We start from the raw sequence: 21,995 nt of genomic DNA, 5'->3' as shown, positions 1-21,995 counted from the left end.
GGCGGGAGCGAGGGAGGGACCGGGACGGGCCGAGACACCCCCATAGCGCCCGCGGCCTGGGCTCCGCGCCCCGTCACGGGAGAGCCGGGACCTCCCCAGCGCCCCGGGGATCTGCCCGCCGGCCCGACCAGTCACCCGCGTCCCCGCTACCGCCTCCGGCCTCCCCGCCTCCTCCAGCTCTTCCCAGTCACCCCTCTTCTCCCGGCTACTCCCTAACCCTCCCCGGGCACCCCCCTTCCTCACTACTCCCCCAGCCCGCCCCGGTCACCCTCGCTTTTCCCCCAGCACTCCTGGTGCCCCCCACTACTCCCTAGCCCTTCCCAGTCACCCCCCATTAGCCCCCAGCCCTTCCCAGTCACCTCCCCATTACACCTCCAGCATCTCCCATCACCACCTCCTTACACCCCCAGTCACCCCCCATTACACCCCCAGCACTCCCCAGTCACCTCCCCAGCACTCCTGGTCACCCCCCATTACCCCCCAGTCACCCCCATTACAGCTCCAGCACCTCCCATCACCTCCTCATTACACCCCCAGTCACCCCCCATTACACCCCCAGCACTCCCCAGTCACCTTCCCAGCACTCCTGGTCAACCCCCATTACCCCAATCATTTCCCCATAACCCCCCCAGCACTCCCCAGTCACCTCCCAACTCACTCCCCCCTTACCTCCCAGCACTCCTCGGTCATCCCCCCATCATTCCCCAGTCACACACACACACCCGACTACCCCTCGGTACTCCCTGATCACACACACTGCCCATCGCAAGTCCCCAGCACTCTCTGATCATTCCCTTCCCTTACAACCCTTCAGCACTCCCTGGTCACTCCTGTCCCCACACTGCCTCTACAGCTCTCCCTGGTCACCCCATCCCCATTCCACAGCACCCCTGGATCACTCTCCTGGGCTGCTTCCCCCACTAATGATGGGAATCATTAAGAAAGGGATAGATAATAAGACAGAAAATATCATATTGCCTCTTTATAAATCCATGGTATGCCCACATCTTGAATACTGCATGCAGATGTGGTCGCCCCATCTCAAAAAAGTTATATTAGAATTGGAAAAGGTTCAGAAAAGGGCAACAAAAAGGATTAGGGGTATGGAATGGCTGAAGATTAATAAGAGATTAAGAAAACTGGGAGAGATTAATAAGATTGGGACTTTTCAGTTTGGAAAAGAGACGACTAAGGGGGGATATGATACACGTTTATAAAATCATGACTGATGTGGAGAAAGTAGATAAGGAAGTGTTACTTACTCCTTCTCATAACACAAGAACTAGGGGTCACCAATAGGGCTATCAAGTCATTAAAAATTAATTGCGATTAATCACGCAATTAAAAAAATTGTGACTAATCGCACTCTTAAACAATAATAGAATACCATTTATTTAAATATTTTTGGATTTTTTTACATTTTCAAATATAGTGATTTCAATTACAACACAGAATACAGTGTACAGTGCTCACTTTATTTTTGATTATAAGTATTTGCACTGTACAAAGAAACAAAAGAAATCGTATTATTCAATTCACCTAATACAAATACTGAACTTACAAATGTAGAATTATGTAATAAAAAACTGCATTCAAAAACAAAATAATGTACAATTTTAGAGTCTGCAAGTCTATTCAGTCCTACTTCTTGTTCAGCCAATTGCTCAGACAAACAAGTTTGTTTACATTTGCAGGAGATAATGCTGCCCATTTCTTGTTTACAATGTCACCTGAAAGTGAGAACAGGCATTCTCATGGCACTTTTGTAGCTGGCGTTGCAAGATATTTACATGCCAGATGTGCTAAAGATTCATATGTCCCTTCATGCTTCAACCACCATTCCAGGGAACATGCGTCTATGTTAATGACGGGTTCTGCTTGATAACAATCCAAAGCAGTGTGGACCAACGCATGTTCATTTTCATCATCTGAGTCAGATGCCACTAGCAGATGGTTGGTTTTCTTTTTTCGTGGTTCGGGTTCTGTAGTTCTCTCATTGGAATGTTGCTCTTTTAAGACTTCTGAAAGCATGCTGCACACCTCATCTCTCAGATTTTGGAAGGCACTTCAGATTCTTAAACTTTGGGTCGAGTGCAGTAGCCATCTTTAGAAATCTCACATTGGTACCTTCTTTGCATTTGTCAGATCTGCAGTGAAAGTGTTCTTAATATGAACAACATGTGCTGGGTCATCATCCGAGACTGCTATAGTGTGAAATATATGGCAGAATGCGGGTAAAACAGAGCAGGGGACATACAATTCTTCCCCAAGGAGTTCAGTCACAAATTTAATTAACATATTTTTTTTTAAGTAATGTCTTCAGCATGGAAGCATGTCCTCTGGAATGGTAGCCAAAGCATGAAGGGGCATACAAATGTTTAGCATATCTGGCATGTAAATACCTTGCAATGCCAGCTACAAAAGTGCCATGCAAATGCCTATTCTCACTTTCTGGTGACATTGTAAGTAAGAAGAGGGCAGCATTATCTCCTGTAAATGTAAATAAACTTGTTTGTCTTAGCGATTGGCTGAACAAGAAGTAGGACTGAGTGGACTTGTCGGCTCTGAAGTTTTACATTGTTTTGTTTTTGAGTGCAGTTATGTAACAAAAAATGTACATTTGTAAGTTGCACTTTCAGAACAAAGAGATTGTACTACAGTACTTGTATGAGGTGAATTGAAAAATACTATTTCTTTTGTTTATCATTTTTACAGTGCAAATATTTATAATAAAAAATAATATACACTTTGATTTCAATTACAACACAAAATACAATCTATATGAAAATGTAGAAAAACATCCAAAATATTTAACAAATTTTAATTGGTATTGTTTAACAGTGTGATTAAAACTGTGATTAATTTTTTAATTGTGATTAATTTTTTTTAGTTAATCGCATGAGTTTACTGCGATAAATTGACAGCCCTAGTCACCAAATGAAATTAATAGGCAGCAGCTTTAAAACAAACAAAAGGAAGTATTTTTTCACACAACGTACAGGCAACCTGTGGAACTCCTTGCGAGAGGATGTTGTGAAGGCCAAGACTATAACAGGGTTCAAAAAAGAACTAGATAAGTTTATGGAGGATAGGTCCATCCATGCCTATTAGCCAGGATGTGGAGGGATAGTGTCCCTAGCCCCTGTTTGCCAAAAGCTGGGAATGGATCACTTGATGATTACCTGTTCTATTCATTCCATCTTGGGCACCTGGCACTGGCTACTGTCGGAAGACAGGACACTGGGCTAGATGGACCTTTGGTCTGATCCACTATGGCTGTTCTTATGTTCTCACCCTCCCTCCCACACAGCACTCCCTGGTCATTCCACCGTAGTGCCCCCTCAACCATCCATTGGCCCCAATATCCCTATAGTTCCTCCTCACCTCCACACCATGGCTGAGATGACTCCTCTTCCCCAACACCACCAGCACAGTACTCCCTGTCTTGGGTCCACACCACCCCACAGCTCCCAGCCACAGCACCCCCATCTCTCCAGGAAACCCCAGCCCTGGGCCCATCCCCTGCACCCCTTCAGGAACCCCACAGCACTCCCATGCTGCCATGTAGGATCAGGCAGTGTTGCTGTGGTAGGTTGTCCGGTAGAGTGCTTATCCAGACAAGGCTTCTTACACACCCCACAGCTCCCAGCCACAGCACCCCCATCTCTCCAGGAAACCCCAGCCCTGGGCCCATCCCCTGCACCCCTTCAGGAACCCCACAGCACAGTACTTACACAGTACCAACACCTCAGTACCTGACTCAACTGGAGCATCTACAGTACCCTTTAAGGGATGTGAGATCTCCCAAGAGTGGGTCTTATGGGGTGACCTACCCTTTTTCTTAATTTCTCTGGTTAGGAAGGTGTGTTTCTTCCTTTCTGAGGTCTTTGTGTCTGTGGTCACAGATGAGGCTGGACCAGTGACGAGAGTGGTCTGCAATGTTGAGGCTGATGTACGGGGGAGGAAGTGGACCCCTCCAGAGCTAGGCCATATTCCCTTAAGAGGTGTTTTAGTCTAGCCTCCCTATCTTTTTCTGGCTCTGCCCTTAAATCCCAGACAGACCCTACACTATGAGGGGATATGGGAGTCCCCCAAACACCATAGGCAACTCAAATGTCCGTCACTGTTGGGAAAAAACCTGTAGCAGGTCTGGCAGGGCTTAAACCCTGGGGTCTTGGGCATAACAAATTGTGCTCCCTCCAGCGCAAATAAAGGTTCCAGAAGAAGGAGGCAGAAAAACTCCCTCCACAAAAAAGAAAAATCAATAACTATGAAACAAAAATAAAGAAAGACTTTCATGAGATGAAACAAAAGTGGGAAACTAACAGCAAAGACTCTGTCTTGAGCTGCTGGCAGTTGAGGAGGACCTGAGCCCACCACCACTCATTCAGAGGATGAGGTGTTCTGCACAGGGGCAGGCCCGCGAGCACTACTTTGCAGTCTCCAATCAAGAGCACACAGGCACAAACATCCTATGGTGGAGCTCCCATGGGACATATACTCAAAGAAGAACCCAGAAGTCCTCCACCACTGTCATGTCCCTTGACCACAAAGCCATCCACCCTCCCTCCTTCTAATACAACAGTGTCAGCTCTTTGGGGCAAGGGACCAGCTTTGTTCCATTTTTGTACAGTGCCCAGCACAGAGGGGTCCTAGTGCGTATCGGGGCTCCTAAGCCCTACTGCAGTGGTTCTCAAACTTTTGTACTGGTGACTCCTTTCACATAGCAAGCCTCTGAGTGCGACCCCCCCTTATAAATTAAAAACACTTTTTTATATATTTAACACCATTATAAATGCTGGAGGCAAAGTGGGATTTGGGGTGGAGGCTGACAGCTCGTGACTCCCCCATGTAATAACCTCGTGACCCCCTGAGGGGTCCCAACCCTCAGTTTGAGAACCCCTGCCCTACTGCCATCCAACAATAAAGAACAAGAACCCCATTGAACGGATGGTCTTTATTTGGCTTTGTTTGCATGGGGGAGCACAGCTGTTCTCATACCCTTGGCTAAGGGCATCTCCATTTCAGGATGTCCATTCAGAAAGATTGGAAATCTCTTGCAGCCACAAGTGGTCAGCCTGCAGGACAAATACAAACAGGCATTGGTCTGTGACTAGACAGGAGCAGAGAAGCCTCCCCACTGGCGAGGGAGGTTACAGCAACACCTGGAGGCCATGTCCTGCCATGCCAGGTGCTGCTCACACAACCAGGCCAAACTCTTCCAAAGCAAAGAGTGACATCAGGTGCCTCATTTTTTGAGCATGCAACTAGAGATGCTGTAAGGACCCTGATTTCCAGACAGTGCTTGGACATCACCCTCAAATTCAGGCCCCTTTGAGGGCTCTCATGTTGGGCTACCAAGAGCCTGGCCCCACAAATGACTGGTGCCTTTTTCAAACAGTAAATGGAAGTCTCCACCCCAAGAAACTTCCAGTCTTTCCCTTGTGCTGAACAGGCCCCTTTGACCAAGATACTAATTGTATGTGATTCCCACAGATCTCAGTGGGCTCCTGGAATCCTGGCTCCCACCCTCCCTACTCTAACCATTAGATCTCACTCCCCTCCCAGAGCTGGGACTAGAACCCAGGAGTCCTGATTCCCAGTCCCTGCCCCTGTTCTCTAACCCACTAGACCCCCCTCCACTCCCCTTGCTGAGCTCCAGACTCCCAGCCCACCTTGCTGTCCTCTGAAAACCAAACCCAGACTTTTGCATAATCTAGAAGGATTTTTGAAAAGAAATCCCCATAGCCATGTTTACGTATTACTCCTGATTGATAATCCTTAGCCCTTCTATCTAAGCCTCTCAAAGTGCTTTCCACACTGTGACGATGCCCCCCATAAGGCTTTACAGAAATATACTTATGAATGTATATATGACATAACTAGAATGTGTTTTATGCTACATATGCCATGTAACATATCTGTAAAGGTTATGATCTACTGAATCTATTAATCCTATTTGTATAAATGTATCATTTTTGTATTCAAAGTTATGAATATTGGCTGCATACTTGTTTGATTCTGAGTAGGTTTTAGTGAAGCAGTTGGTCAGCTTCCTGAGAAAAGACTATTTTCAGTAAGTGCCCAATCAAGAAGCCTTAAGCCAACAATGAATTTGGAGATGCCAATCCACATCTGGGCTTTCCCAGGAATGTGGCTTGATTGGTAAGGAACTCAGTCATGCATGGACATGTGACTTGCCCAGGTGACTCCAAAACTCCATTTTGTAGCTGGACTTTGCATAAGAGAGAGGAGGGGGGTCTCCACCCACAAGAGAAAGTCTATTTAAACCCCTGGAAGACCCCTCCATTTTGTCTTCAGCTGGCTAAAGAGAGAGCCTCTCCCCCCCCCAAGGATACCTGAAAGGAACTGGAACAAAGGACCGTAACTATGGAGGAGGGGGGGAGGGTGTGAGTGATTGCTGGACCCAGACTAGAAGGAGACTATTCTGTAAAAGGAAGCTTACTGGGTGAAGTTTTTATCTGTATTCAGTTTCTTAGACATAGGCTTGCGTGTTCTATTTTATTTTGCTTGGTAATTCACTTTGTTCTGTCTGTTACTACTTGGAACCACTTAAATCCTACTTTCTATATTTAATAAAATCACTTTTTACTTATTAATTAACCCAGAGTATGTGTTAATACCTGGGGTGGGGGTTGGCATCTTCAGCTGTGCATGTCTCTCTATCAGTGTTATAGAGGGCAAACAATTTATGAGTTTACCCTATATAAGCTTTATACAGGGTAAAATGGATTTATTTAGGGTTTGGACCCCACTGGGAGTTGGGCATCTGAGTGTTAAAGACAGGAACATTTCCTAAGCTGCTTTCAGTTAAGCTTGCCGTTTGTGGGACGTGGTTTAGACCTGGGTCTGTGTTTGTGGCCAGTAAGTGTGTCTGGCACAGCCAGGCAGGGTTCTGGAGTCCTAAGCTGGCAGGGAAAGCAGGGGCAAAAATAGTCTTGGCACATCAAGTGGCAGCTCCCAAGGGGTTTCTGTGATCCAATCTGTCACACACACATTCATACCTGAAGCCACAGCTCCCTCTGGTAGTTGGGTCAGTGTTATCCCCATTTTGCAGACAGGGAAAGTGAGGTAGAGAGGGAAGGCACATTAGAACTCAGCACCAATTGATTCTGAAGCCCATGCTCCTGCGAACATGGCTTTGTGGGTGCCATCCAGTTTGGCCCTTCCCTTTTGCTCAAACCAAGTTTGATTTCTGGAGAGGTTCTTCCCTCACCAACCTGCCACAGATTCTCACTGCTTCTGGCTCTGCATTCTGATACAGCTGTAAAGCCTTCCTCTCTTTCACGTAGGAACATGCTGGCATCTGCTCCTTCCTTGGGACTCCACAGGCAAAAACTCAGCTGGCTACCAAAGTCTGTCATGAGATCGTCCGTCCTCTCCTGCAAGCCACCCAGTGGCTCTCGCTCCAGAGCCCCACCTGCATTGTTCTCCATGGTTGCTGTCTTCCTCCTCTTAGTTTCACTCATTTCTCCCCACAAGTCAGCTCTGTCCAGCAGAGAGGCTGTAAACATAAAATGAACATGATGCTCTCACGATAACTGTCTTATACTGTTCTATCGCTGGGAAATGCTGCAGAGCTAGTTACCCAGTGTCTCATACCATGCTGTAGGCGAATGGGACCTCTTTGCCAAGTTTGGCAAAGGCCACATGTAACCCTAGGGAGCTCGTGAATCTGGTAGACACAGACTGAGCAGGGCCAGCAGCTGGAAGTCTGAATACATTCACATTAGGAATAAGGGGAAAATGTTTAGCCAGGAGGGAGAATCCCATGGTTGGGATTGTCCATCCCTTAGCGGCTTCACATCCAGACCGGATGTCTCCCTGAATTATCTGGTCTAGCTCCACCACAGGATTGATGCTGAATGCTGGAATCACTGGGTGAGGTTCTCTGGCCTGTTTGATACAGGCCAGGGGGTCATGCCCGATGGTCAGAATGGTCCCTGGCCTTGAAATCTATGGATGAATGGTGGGCAAAATCTACTGTGAGCATGTGTAAATGCAGATAAGAGCATGCCATTCAATCAGCTCCAATGCTTGTGGTAAGTGAAATAGAAACTGCACAGGAAAATGATCTCGGAGCCATCGTGGGGCTGCTCAGTGTGGAAGGGAGGACGAGGGGGTTAGAGAAAGGAATAAGATATTAAAGGGTGTTAAGAGTAGAGACAGCCCATCCCAGGGAGCAGGGCAGAGGACTCTTGGGCTCTATTCCCAGCTCTGCCACTGGCCTGCGGCATGACCTTGGGCAAGTCCCTTCCTTCTCAGTGCCTTTGTTTCCCCTCCCACTCTGTGTCTATTCTGATTGTTTCTCACTGTGGGTCTATGCAGTGCTCAGTCTAATGTGAGTCTGATCTCAGTCGGGGAAGGTCTGTGCAGAGCCTGGCACAATAGGGGCCTTAATTCAGTCATGCAAAGAATAACAGGCAATATGATTGTGGTTGTTCTATGAACTGCTGGCCTGTTTATCTACTTTTCTAGTACTAATGTGGCTGGATCCAAGCCCCAGTGCGGTCACTGGAAAGAGGATTTGTGGGGTGTCTGGGTGGCTATCACCTGGAGGAGCTGTGTGTTTGTGTTGTGACAGGGCAAGGCCAGATGGTTATAGGAAAGTAGTGAGAAACAGGTATGTTAGCCCCAGGCTAAACAAATCCCTGTTACATGGTAACCAAATGGCAGTTGCTCCAGGTTAAGCAAGACACCTGGGGCCAATTAAGATCCTTCCAGAAAGCAGTGGAGACAGCTAGGTTGATCCTTCCAGAAAGCAGTGGAGATAGCTTCCAGAAAGCAGTGGAGAAAATCAGAGGCTGGCTGAAACTAGTTAAAAACCTCCCAGATAGTCAGGTGGGCGTGCATGTCAGGAGTTGTGGGAGGAAGTTGTGCTGTTGAAGAGACTGAGCAGTACACACCATATCAGGCACAAGGAAGGAGGCCCTGAGGTAAGGGTGAAGTGGAACTTGAGGAAGTGGGGACTGCTGTGGGGAAGTAGCCCAGGGAATTGTATGTGTCCTGTTTCTCAAAGGTCAGCTACCATAGCTGATACTATTAGGGTCCCATTTTCTTACCTGGCTCTGAATTGACAGAACTGATGCTGTCAGATACCTCTTTCTGTGATAGCTTCTCGCCAGCTGTTGGTAAGAAACACGCAGCGAGCCAGGCTGGGTTGGCATCTTCAGTGAATAATCAGAGGGCCAAAGGGGGGAGCCCAGAGTAGAGGGTGGACCCGGGCTCCCCCCTTTGCCCCTCTGATTATTCACTGAGACTGGGAGACAACAGAAACTGTGAAAGGGAGGACAGCTTCTCCTCACCTCCCTCGCTGGGTTATGATGAAAATGGCTCAGTAGGCTGTGACCCTTGCCTCTAGAGAGACAAGGGCTATGTGGAGGGTCACAGTGAGCCTCTGAGGCTAGCAAAATCTGCCAGGAAACGCGGGACCCACGGAGACAAGGACAGAACTTTGTCACAGTGTGCAGAGAGAATGTGTGTCCTCTGTACATTTTCTTACCCGGCTCTGAATTGAGAGAACTGATGCTGTCAGATGCCTCTTCCTGTGATAGCTTCTGGCCAGCTGTTGGTAAGTCACACGCAGCAAGCCAGGCTGGGTTGGCATCTTCAGGTACCTGCTGTTGAAAGTTACCCTCATTAAGTTTGATGAGCAGGGGACAGCTCTGCCAACCTGGTTACACTGGAAAACTGGGTAGGGGAGGCTGAACTGACGCAAAAGTGCAGCAAGTCCCCAGCAGCCATGCAGAACTGACTGCACTGCTCCCCACAGCCAAGCACGGTGCTCTCAGCAGCACGCCTGGCAGTACAAGTGCATTTTGGGTAGCTATCCCACAGAGTGGTTGCAGACGTGTATTCTGCTCAGGTCAGTGTGTGCCCAGTGCACCAAAGCCAGAGAACTTTACCTAACAGTACACATGGGGCAGCACTTGCACCCCCTGACCCCTTAGCCTCTCCCCTGGCTATTTAAGGGCTTCACAACACTCTTCCCTAGTTCCTTCTCATCTCCCATGGCTTGAGTCAGAGTGGTTTTCTCCTCAGGCTTTATTCCACAGTGATGTGATTTTTCTGTATATAGTTTTTAGTTGTGGCTAGCTTACCAGTGCCCTTAAGTTTAGTTTATTATTAATAGTTAGATAAGATTTTGCACACTCTTTCCAGGTTTCAGTGGCCAGAAAGGAGGTTCCCCTTCGGAACTGGAGAAAGGGATTCTACTTATGGTACTTCCTGCTCCCCAAGTCCAAGGGAGGGGGTGAGATCTATCCTCAGTCTGCGTCTCAACAAGTACATCAATTACATGAGGTTCCACATGGTCACGCTAACTACTATTCTTTGAATCACAATGACTGGCTTGCCGCTCTCAATCTTCAGGACGCTTACTTCCATGTACTGATTTTCCCAAGCCACAGTAGATTTCTGAGATTTGTAATGACAGATCAGCATTATCAGTACACCGTGCTTCTCTTTGGCCTGTCCTTAGCTCCCTGGGTATTTACCAAATGCCTGACTACAGTAGAAGCATATCTCAGAAAAGAGGAATGAGAGGGTTACTCGCATTGTGCAGTAATTGAGGCTCTTCGAGATGAGTATCTCTGTGGGTGCTCCACTTCAGGTGTTGGTGCATCCTGGCGCTGGTTGATGGGAGATTTTCGGGAGCAGTGCCTGGTCAGGATGTGCATGCGCAGTAGCTGGCTTGCCGTGCCATTAGCGCTTCATCTAGCATGTGCACGGCCTGACCCCTTCAGTTCCTTTCCTACCACAGAGTCTTTAATGCGAACGCCGAATTAGAGGGGAGAAAAGTAGGTAGTGGAACGCCCATAGGGGAACACATCTTGAAGAACCTCAGTTACTGCATGAGGTGAGTAACCCTCTCCTTCTTTGAGTACTATCCCTGTGGATGCTCCACTTCAGGTGACTGTAAAGCAGTGCCCTACTGTCGATGGATGGGCTGCGGAGTTGTATGCATAGTTGGTGCTAGCACCGTTCGGCCTAGTATCGCATCTGAGCCTGAGCTTTGCATTATTGCGTAGAGATTAATGAATGTGTGTTTGGATGCCCAAGTGGTGACTCGACATATCTCTGTGAGTGGTAGGTTATTCAAAAAGGCTGTTGAGGTTGATATTGATCTCGTCAAATGGGCTCTGATCCCCACTGGGAGTTCCCTTTTTTGTTGTTGTTAGCATAGGTGGATGCAATTGGAGATCCATTTTGAACGTCTTTGTTTTGATATTGCGGATCCCTTTGATCATTCAGTTGTGGAGATGAACAGTCTCAGTGATTTTCTGAATGGTTTCATTCTATCTCGGTAAAATGCTAATGCGCATCTAACATCTAGAGAGTGTAGGACTGTCTCTTGTACAGTCCCATGTGGGTTAGGGTAAAATGTAGGTAAGTGATTGGTTGGTTGAGATGAAAGGATGATGATACCTTGGGGAAAAATTTTGGGTGTGGTTGTAGTGTCACTTTGTCTTTGACGAATACGGTAGATGGAGGGTGGGCCATGAGAGCCCCTAGTCCACTTACTCTTTGTGCAGAAGTAATTGTGACCAGGAATGCTACCTTCATTGAGAGGTGTAGTAGAGAACAAGTCATGAATGGATCCAATGGTGCTTTGGTAAGGCCTCTAAGGACCAGGTTTAGATCCCATGCTGATGTGGGGTTGAGTATTTCTGGGTTATACCTGTGAGGAAATGCTTTGTGATCGGGTGTGTGAATATTGAGACACCATCGATCTTATGGTGGAAAGCAGCTATGGCTGGCAGGTGTACTTTAACCGTACTTATGGAAAGTCCTGATTGTTTCAGTTCTAATATGTTCTCCAAGATCAAATGAAGTGGTGCTGTAAGTGCAGTTATGCATCTGTTTCTGCACCACATGGAGAACTCTTCCATTTCTGTAGGTATGTTGCACAAGTGGATGTCTTTCTGTTGTTTAGTAATACCTGTTTAACCTGTTCTAAGCAGGCTAATTCTTCGTGTTGGAGCCCTGGAGGAGCCATGCCTTCAGGTGAAGTTTCTCCAGGTCCAGATGGAGGACTTGACCTGCGTCTTGTGAGAGAAGATCCCGTCACCGTGGGAGAGTGTATGGTGCGCAGATCGCCATGCATCTCAGGTATGGGAACCATGTCTGGGCCATGTCGGGGCTATAAGTATGACCTTGGCTTCGTTGTTTCATATCTTGTGTATTACCCTGGAGATTAACCGTGTCAGTGGGAATGCTACAGGAGAGGTGTGTTTCATCTGACGAGGAAGCCATCTCTTAGGAATTGTGTTCCCAGTCCTGCTCATGAGCAAAACTTTGGGCATTTGTTGTTTCATATGAATAGGTCGATGTGTGGGAACCCTTTCATGTGGAATATGTGTTGTGTTATGTTGTCATTCAGTTCCTATTCATGTTCTTGAGGAAACTGTCTGCTTAATGTGTCCACCGTCATGTTCTGCTGACCCAGGAGGTATGATGCTGTAATGGTGATGTTGTGTTTTATGCAACAGTTCCATAGTTTTATGGCTTCTGTGCATAGGGAGCGAGATCGTGCTGCGCCCTGTCGGTTTATGTAGAACATACATACAATGTTGTCCATCATGACTCTTATTGTTTTGTTCTGAAATGGTTGCATGCATTGCGAACTGTGCATAATTCAAGCAGGTTGGTGTGTAAATGTGTCACTGCGGATTCTCTTGGATTGTATGTTGGTTTCGGTGGGTGCCCCAGCAAATCGGTGAGCAACCGTTGTGATCAGTATGGAAGGTGGATCCTGCTGGAATGGGGTCCCTGAGCATATGTTTCCTGGATTTGTCCACCATTGTAAGAAGTGTTGGACTTTTGGTATTAGTGTTAGGCTTTTGTTCAGGCTGCAAAAGGAAGAGCAGATACTCCCAAAACTGGTGGTTAACACTGAAGTTAAACTCACCAACCAGTCACAAACTGTGTTTCTGATCCCCCACACTGGTTATCAAGAAGCTGAAAAAAGAAATCACACAGCCCCCTTTATTGCATTCCAGTTCTCTGGCTCCCAATCAGCACACAGGTCCAGTACAGTGAGAAGTTATTTAAAAACTCTACTCACTATGCAAAATGTTTTTCTAACCACAAAGGGTCAGCCATGTTACCAGGTCAATATTAGTTTGGATCTTACCCAAAATACCACGCTGCCAGCCAATCCTTTAGTGTCTAAAACTAAAGGTTTATTATAAAGAAAAAAGAAAGAACAAGACGAGCGATTTTAAATGGTAAAGCAATCACATATATACAGAGACTTCAAAGTGCATATATCAGGTTCTCAGCAGTATTGGTGAATTTGCTGGCTTGAAAGTCCCTCTGGAACACATCCACAGCTTGGATGGGATCATTCAGTCCTTTGTTCAGAGCTTAAATTTGTAGAGAAATTACTCCAGAGGTGGGAAGCAGGATTGAAGACAAGATGGAGATGATGCAGTTGTCTTTTATATCCTTTGCCATGTGTTTGGTACTTCCTTTGTCCCATACACAAACTCATAGCACACGGCATGGAAAAACCTTGGAGTCCTCTGTCCATACGCATGCCCCTACAAGTCCTGCTGACTCATAAGGTGTAGCCCCTGGCTTCTTTCAGTGGGTTGTTTCTAAGCTGATGACCCTTGATCATGGGCCATCAAACAGGCTAGGCACTGCTGATGTCAATCTGTCTGGGGGTGTCACCCAGAAACACAGCACAAGTTTTGAAATACAGATATACCATTAAAAAGATGCATCCAATGAAGTGAGCTGCAGCTCACGAAAGCTTATGCTGTAATAAATGTGTTAGTCTCTAAGGTGCCAAAAGTACTCCTTTTCTTTTTACGGATACAGACTAACACGGCTGCTACTCTGAAACCTATCAGATATACCATTGTGACATTCTATACCTTGGGGGAGCATAGTGTAACCCCCATATTCCTCATTTTCATATAATCATGATCTTACATATAAAGTATGCCTTGTAAGGTATCAGGGGAAAGGTTATGATCTGCTGAAAGACATTTATCTATCCATATATGTGTATCATTAATGCATATTAAGTTATGAGAATTGTGTTATATGGTGGTCACTAAAGCATGCTGTAAGTTGGGGACTCAGCCAGATATTAGCTCCCCAGATGCAACAGCAAGGAAAGTAACTAACGCCTGGGAGGAGTGCCAAACAACCCATCAACAGCCATTGCCCAGCAAGGGAGCTACAAAGCAATGACTCTCCTGCATGAGGCCACACAAGGGGAATTGCTCAACCTTTGCTTGAGGAGACTCAGCAATGCCCTCCAGACATGCCTAGACTTGTGCTCTCCAAGCACATGGACTGAGAGTATAAAACAGACAGAGTGGACACATACTGAGCCTTTCTCCTGCCCCCACCTATGCTGCAAGCCAAGACACTGAGAAGAAGAAGACAAGACTCCAACACAGGAGATTGGCCCAGGTTTAAGGAACAAACCTGTATATTAAGGACTGCAATATCCAGTGGGGTGAGAAAAACGGCTGAGTGAGTAGGCAACGTCAGCACGGTGACGAGAGTGATGAGGACATGGACAAAGACTTCTCTCAAAGCACGGGCCCTGGCAATGTGGGTATCAATTTTATAGTGTAGACATACCCTTAGTGGTGGATGGGGGCAACCAATGGGGTAAACAACTACAATCCTGATCCACACTCCAAGACAAGGATTGGAAGAGATTAAATCTATTTGGATGGAAAGTCTACTCTTTGGCAACTCTGCAATTCCACACGGCCAACTACACAGCGTTACTAGCAACAAAAACCACAATAATTACACTAAACTGAATGAGTTCCTTGATGAAATCTCAGAGGACAAGAAGGAACAATTCCAAGCCATCATTAACGAGGGACAGCTCGTAGCCAGAACAGCACCCAAAGCATCCCTCGATGTCGCAGACACAGCCGCATGCACAATAGCAATAGTAATGTGCAGAGCTTCATGGCTACATTCTTCGGGAATCCTGAGGGAACTTCAAATTAAGGTAGAAGACCTCCCATTTGATAGGGATAAGCTGTTCTCCACCAAGACAGATGAGGTCCTACATTCCATGAAGGACTCATGAGCGACACTAAGAACACTCAGCATTTACACAACCCCAAACAGAAGGAGGAAATACCAACCATACTCCCGCAACAGAGACAATACATTGCAACAACAACAGAGACAATTCGACAACCAGAGACAAAGACACTAGCCACAGAGACGTTATCCTTCCCAGTCTCAGTCTGTGGCGTCCCAAGCACCATAAGCCAAGATGCAATTTTGAAACGTTGGTCAAGGGTCTGACTGACCTCCCCCAACAACCAGCGCCAATACTACAAACAACCCAGACCTTTGGTCATCGGCTATGACCATTTTATTATACGCAGGCCTCCATCACCACAGACCACTGGGTATTAGAGATCATCCACACAGGTTATACCATCCCTTTTATTTTCATTCCACCTACCCATCCCCCTTCCCTGTCCCTCTTCAGGGACCCTTCTCACGAGCACCTTCTACGACAAGAAGTGAATCATCTTCTACAACTAGGTGCCGTGGAACAAGTTCCAACACAACACAAGGGGAAGAGATTTTATTCCTACTATTTCCTGACTCAAAACAAAAACCGTGGATGGAGACCCATATTAGATCTCAGAAAACTTAACAAGTTTGTCCGTATCCACAGATGGTCACATTAAACTCAGTGATCCCAGTGCTGGAAAAGGGGGCCTGGTTCTCGGCCCTCGACCTAAAAGAGGCATACTTTCATATTACCATCCTTCCCGCATGCAGACGGTTCCTACGATTCACAACAGGAAAAGACCACTTCCAGTACAGAGTGCTACCCTTCGGACTTTTGACGGCCCTGAGAGTTTTTACCAAAACCCTAGCAGTAGTAGTGGTGCATTTACGCAGACAGGGAATATTGATCTTCCAGTACCTAGACAACTGCCCACTGAAAGGACCTACTCAAGCAGAAACAATAAATATTCCCCAGAGGAATATCACCCTCTTTCACACCCTTAGGTTACAAATTAAGAAACTGAAATCCATAGGCACCGACTTCCAGATTTCCCAGCTCAACCCTCTGCTCCATCCTAGGCCCCACCCCTTCCCCCAATGCCCCACCCCACCTCTTCCTGCCCCTGCTCCACCCTGTCCCCCAAGGATACCCCATATTCAACTGGTGCCTCCCCATAGTGCGGGGGCACAAGCAAAAGGGCAGGTCACGTGTGTGTCCCCCTGCGCCCAGCCCCGGGGCCAGCACACTCTCCCTTCCCCATGTTACCTGGGGGGGCTTTGTCCTCCCACTGCGTGCTGCTCTCCCTGCTCCCCAGGAGTCCAAGAGGGGAGCAGAAGGGAGCTGCTTTTAACGCCGGCCCCTCCCGGTCGCTGCTTTGCAGTCCTGCCTGGCAGCTGTCTGAGAGCCTGGCTGGGGAGGAGTTGGCTTCCACTCCCTGCCTGGCTTAGCTGCCAGGGATCCCAGCACCCGAACCCTGGCAGGCAGTGGGAGTCACCTCCCCAGCCATGCTCTCTCAGGCAACTGTTGCGCAGGGCTGGAGAACAGCATCTCAGTGGCTGGAAGGGGCTAGTCCTGTCCCTTCCACTCCCTGCATCTGGGCCATGCATTGCCCAGGCCCGCCCCCTGTTCCTCCCACAGCACGCCGCCAAACAGCTGATGGCAGCTGGCGGGAGGCATTGCGGGCGACGCGGACGAGCTGATCGGCGGGACCTGGCGCTGGGGGGAAGAGGGGCCTGCCAGTGGGTGCTCAGTACCCACTATTTTTTTTTTCTGTGGGTGCTCCAGCCCAGGAGCGCATATGCTGAAATCTACTCTAAAACCAGTACAACAATTGGACTTTATTGGAGAACACCTAGACTCGTAGAGGCCAAAGCATCATCACCAATGACCAGATTCGTGCACTAACCACTCTCATATCAGTGGTCACAAACAGCTCACGAGTATCAGCACACACCTGCCTTCAACTACTGGGACATATGGCGGCCGCCACCTTCGTAGGAAAACACTCTCGATTACACATGTGCTGCCTACAGGGATGGCTGCGCTCAGTATACATACCATGAAAGCACAGCCTGAACAAAAGGGCCCAAGCAATATTAATCAGCTTCCTCAATGATGTTTCGATATTGGACATTTGCAGGGCAGCTCCTTGGTCTGTCATACATACTTTTACCAAGCATTATGCTATTAGGGCTGCATCTAGATCAGATGCAAATTTTGGGAAGGCAAGTGCTGCAATTGTTCTTTAAGTAGACTCTGAGCCCTGCCCCTTAACTTGGTTTGTGAGTCCCCTGAGTGAAATACACGTCTGCACCCACTCAAAGAAGAGTGGTTACCTACCTGGACAGTAACTGTTGTTCTTCGAGATGTGGGTGAAGAGGTGTCTTCCATGCCCCACCCTCTGTCCCCTCTGCATTGGAGTGTTACCATGTAATGTTTGGTGTGAAGGAATAAGGGGGGGTTGGAGCCCTTAAACAGCATGGGGAGGGCCGAAGGGGCCATAGGACATGAGCACCAACCCATGGTTATGGCTAGGGAAAGTTCTCTGACTTCTGAGTGCTGGGTGCACACACACCTGAGTGGAGTTCATATCTTGCAGAACAACAGTTACAATACAAGAGAGTAACTGTTTGTTTTTTTCCCAGCAGCAGGTGATAGCAGAATGAAGATATTTTTCTAATATAAGACTGAAGGGCATTGAAAACCGGCTGAACAAGATCCTGGGGGATAATTTACAGGGGGGTAATCCTACCCTGGGTCCCAGAGAGGTATGGGGTAGATGGGATCTGATGTGGGGTGTCTCCATCTCTGATGGAACAATCCACAGGGAATAGTCTGTAGGGACTCGGGCCACATGGGATTCAGTAGACGCTTTCCATCTCTGCTATCTCTGATGACTAAAAGGTGCTCACATACCATGGTCACGAGCATGGAGTTGGTGGGTGGGTGGATATGTATGGTGACAGGTGACAGACACAGATCAGTATACAGGGCCTCAAAGAGGGAGCCACAGGGTGAAACTGACTTACTTTTGTGATGCTGCATGTGCCACTGGGCATCAGTCGCTTCCGAGTGACATTTTCAAAGGCTGTTTGAATGGCTGCCATTAGCTCTGGGGTATCTGAAACCTGGACACATTAGTAGAATACAGTCACCTGGGGAAAGGTGCTTTGGATTCTTGAGACCTCTCCTTTGAAGAGTTCTCATGCCTCCATGGTTTGCACGAGATCTTAAGCTACTTTTATCCTTACAAGCACTAAAATAGCACTTCATCTAATGATGATGTTTTCATCCCTCTGCTGGGGGGGAGCAGAATTCTGGGGGGAGCAATGAAGCCCAAGAGTTGCCTCCAAATCCAGAGAACAGAGCAAACAGCAAACTCTCTGCCACCTGCCATGACATCTCTCCAAGAACCGTGGCATCACAACACTAGTATCACAGCATTTCTTCAAATACTAAAAACTTGCTCACAGGGGACTTAAACAACTTGGAAGACTGTATGACAGTGCCATCTGGTGATCTTCCTGAAAACACCATCCTGGCCACCATGGATGTAGAAGCTCTTTACACCAATATTCCACACAAGCTGTCAAGAACAGTATCCCTGATAAAGCCATGGCACACCTGGTGGCTGAGCTTTGTGACTTTATCCCCACCCACAACCATTTCAGATTTGGGGACAACTTATACCTTCAAGTCAGTGGCACTCCTATGGGTACCCGCATGGCCCCACAGTATGCCAACATTTTTATGGCTGACTTAGAACAACACTTCCTCAGCTCTCGTCCCCTAGCGTCCCTCCTCTACTTGTGCTACATTGATTACATCTTCATCATATGGACCCACAGGAAGGAGGCCCTTGAGGAATTCCACCTGGATTTCAACAATTTCCACCCCACCATCAACCTCAGCCTGAACCAGTCCATACAAGAGATCCACTTCCTGGACACTACAGTGCAAATAAGTGATGGTCACATAAACACCACCCTATACCAGAAACCTACTGGCCGCTATACTTACCTACATGCCTGCAGCTTCCATCCAGGACACATCACACGATCCATTGTCTACAGCCAAGCCCTAAGATACAACCAAATTTGCTCCAATCCCTCAGACAGAGACAAACACCTACAAGATTTTTTGGGGGTGGGTGCAAGGGATAGCTCAGTGGTTTGAGCATTGGCCTGCTAAACCCAGGGTTGTGAGTTCAATCCTTGAGGGGGCCATTTGGGATCTGGGGAAAAAAATTGGGGATTGGTTGTGCTTTGAGCAGGTGGTTGGACTAGATGACCTCCTGAGGTCCCTTCCAACCCTGATATTCTATGATTCTAAGATCTTTATCAAGCTCTCTTAAAATTACAGTACCCACCTGAGGAAGTGAGGGAACAGATTGACAGAGCGAGACGGGTACCCAGAAATCACCTACTACAGGATAGGCCCAACAAGGAAAATAACAGAACATCACTGGCCATCACATACAGCCCCCAGCTAAAACTTCTCCAGCACATTATCAACGATCTACAACCTATCTTGGAAAACGATCCCTCACTCTCACAGACCTTGGGAGACAGGCTAGGTCTCGCTTACAGAAAGCTCCCCAACCTGAAGCAAATACTCACCAGCAACTACACACCACACCACAGAAACACTAACCCGGGAACCAATCCCTGTAGCAAACCTTGTTGCCTACTGTCCCCATATCTACTCTAGCAACACCATCAGAAGACCCAACCACATCAGCCACACCATCAGGGGCTCATTCACCTGCATGTCTACTAATGTTATATATGCCATCATGTGCCAGCAATGCCCCTCTGCCATGTACATTGGCCAAACCGGACAGTCCCTACGTAAAAGAATAAATGGACACAAATCGGACATCAGGAATGGTAACATACAAAAGCCAGTAGGAGAACACTTCAATCTTCATGGACATTCCATAACAGATTTGAAAGTAGCTATACTTGAACAAAAAAACTTCAGAAACAGACTTCAAAGAGAAACTGCAGAACTAAAATTCATTTGCAAATTTAACACCATTAAGTTGGGCTTGAATAGGGACTGGGAGTGGCTGGCTCATTTCAAAAGCAGCTTTGCCTCTCCTGGAATTGACACCTCATCATCAGTTATTGGGAGTGGAATACATCCACCCTGATTGAATTGGCCCTGTCAACACTGATTCTCCACTTGTGAGGTAACTCCCTTCTCTTCATGTGTCGGTATATGATGCTTGCATCCGTAATTTTCACTCCATGCATCTGAAGAAGTGGAGTTTTACTCATGAAAGCTTATGCCCAAATAAATCTGTTAGTCTTTAAGGTGCCACCGGACTCCTTATTGTTTTTGTGGATACAGACTAACATGGCTACCCCCTGATACTTGAGTGCCATCTGGTGACTCCTCTCATGACATTATTAATATTATAGTAGCCCTGGAAGGCTACCACTTTCATCAGTGTCCAATTCTGTTGGGGGTTGCACAGACCTCAACTGAGATCAGGGTATCATTATGCCAGATGCTGCACAGACCCTGACCAAGCTTGGGGGCCCTGTCTTGCCAGGAGCTGCCCTGACCCCAAGTGAGACTGGGGCCCCCATTATGTCAGGCCCTGCACATATGCATAGTGAGATAGAGTGCCTCCCCTGAAAAGCTCACAATCTAAATAGACAAAGGGTGGGAGGGGCAACTGAGGCCCCAAGAGGGGAAGGGACTTGCCCAAGATCACCCAGCAGGTCAGTGGCTGAGCCATAAATAGATCACAGTAGCCCTGAGTTCCAGTTGAGTCAGCACAGCTAGTCACTAGACCATGCTGCCTCTTATGGAGAATTATATCCTAAAAAATCCACCACATACAATAGTTACCTGCAAACTCTGTAGACATTCCCTTCTGAACTGGCTGTTAGTGCTGCTAGACACCACGCTGGAAATGGCACTTAGGATGACGGGCAGGGACAGCTTCAACCTCTGCTGGTTCTGGGAAGGGCCAAGAACATTTTACTGAACATTTCCATTCCCATCGACCCCTGGCCACCCAGGGACAGATCAGAAAACCAAGGCAGATCCTGTGGTGGGGAAGCTTGGGGGGTCAGAATGAGACAGTCCTACTGAAATTGGCTCAGCACATTGTGGGATCAGCCTGACACCTAGGAAAAGCACCATGCATATAGCGGGTTTATGTCTCTTTCAGATGATGTCATCCGCAGCAGTACAGCATCGCCTAGCACAGCCCTGGAGAACTGGGGCTGGGACTAATCCCAAGAGGACAGCACCCCCTACTGAGGGCCTGGCACTGTTCCATTTAGCACAGCATGCCCTAATGCCACACTGGGTTCAGCACAGACTCCAAAGGGAGAGCGCCCCCTGCGGCTCCCCCACCCTTCTCTCTATAGCACAGTGTCTGCAGCAGCTCACTGACTCAGAAGAGGGAGCAGTTCCTGCTGAGTCACCCACACCACTTCTTGTGGAATCTGAAGTTTTGTGCAGACATTTCCAACCCAAGTCCTAACCAAATCCCAAGCTGCTGAGCTGGCAAAATCTCCTGAGAGCACAGTTCACAGGAGTCTGGCTGCAGGATATGTGGTGAAAGCCAACTTGACCCAGTAATAAAACAATGAGAACAGAAAAAGCAGGCAAGAGCACAACTCACCCCAGTACAACAGCAGGCTCAGAGAGGATGGAGAGAGGAGCCCGGATAGAAGAGCTAACCCTGTGATCTCAGATTCATGGGTTCAGTGCTGCCTAATACACATACCAGTACAAGCTCCTACCTTCCCCCTCTTGCAGTGCTCCTCTAGCATTGCGTCAATGACAACCTGGACTCCGCGCTTCACTGCCTGCTGGCTGCACAGGAGAATCTGGTCCATATAGGATGCAATCATGCGCCGGGCCCCTGAGTCACAACAGTTCGGGGTTCGTTTACATGGGGTTTGGTTTGCTTAGGGAAGAGTCATTTTTAGGCGAT

At 47.7% G+C, this 21,995-nt stretch overlaps 1 protein-coding gene across 1 annotated transcript in view; it reads right to left on the bottom strand.

The window, feature by feature from the left end:
- Positions 1-4,959: 4,959 nt before the first annotated feature.
- TOP6BL (TOP6B like initiator of meiotic double strand breaks) overlaps positions 4,960-21,995 on the bottom strand; it is a 53,674-nt gene continuing 36,638 nt past the window's right edge. Inside the window, exons 9-14 of the mRNA XM_084635100.1 lie at positions 21,802-21,968; positions 20,897-21,007; positions 18,064-18,162; positions 9,524-9,641; positions 7,242-7,525; positions 4,960-5,078 (exon numbers count right to left, since the gene is read on the bottom strand). Coding sequence (XP_084491226.1) covers positions 5,025-5,078; positions 7,242-7,525; positions 9,524-9,641; positions 18,064-18,162; positions 20,897-21,007; positions 21,802-21,968 — 833 coding nt within the window. The 3' untranslated portion in view covers positions 4,960-5,024. The remainder of the gene's footprint in view (positions 5,079-7,241; positions 7,526-9,523; positions 9,642-18,063; positions 18,163-20,896; positions 21,008-21,801; positions 21,969-21,995) is intronic.

The sequence above is a fragment of the Lepidochelys olivacea genome, assembly GCF_965140295.1.
Source record: "Lepidochelys olivacea isolate rLepOli2 genome assembly, chromosome: 7".
Lineage (NCBI taxonomy): Eukaryota > Metazoa > Chordata > Testudines > Cheloniidae > Lepidochelys > Lepidochelys olivacea.
The sequence above is the reverse complement of the archived record's forward strand: the minus strand, read 5'-3'. Positions and strand labels throughout refer to the sequence as shown.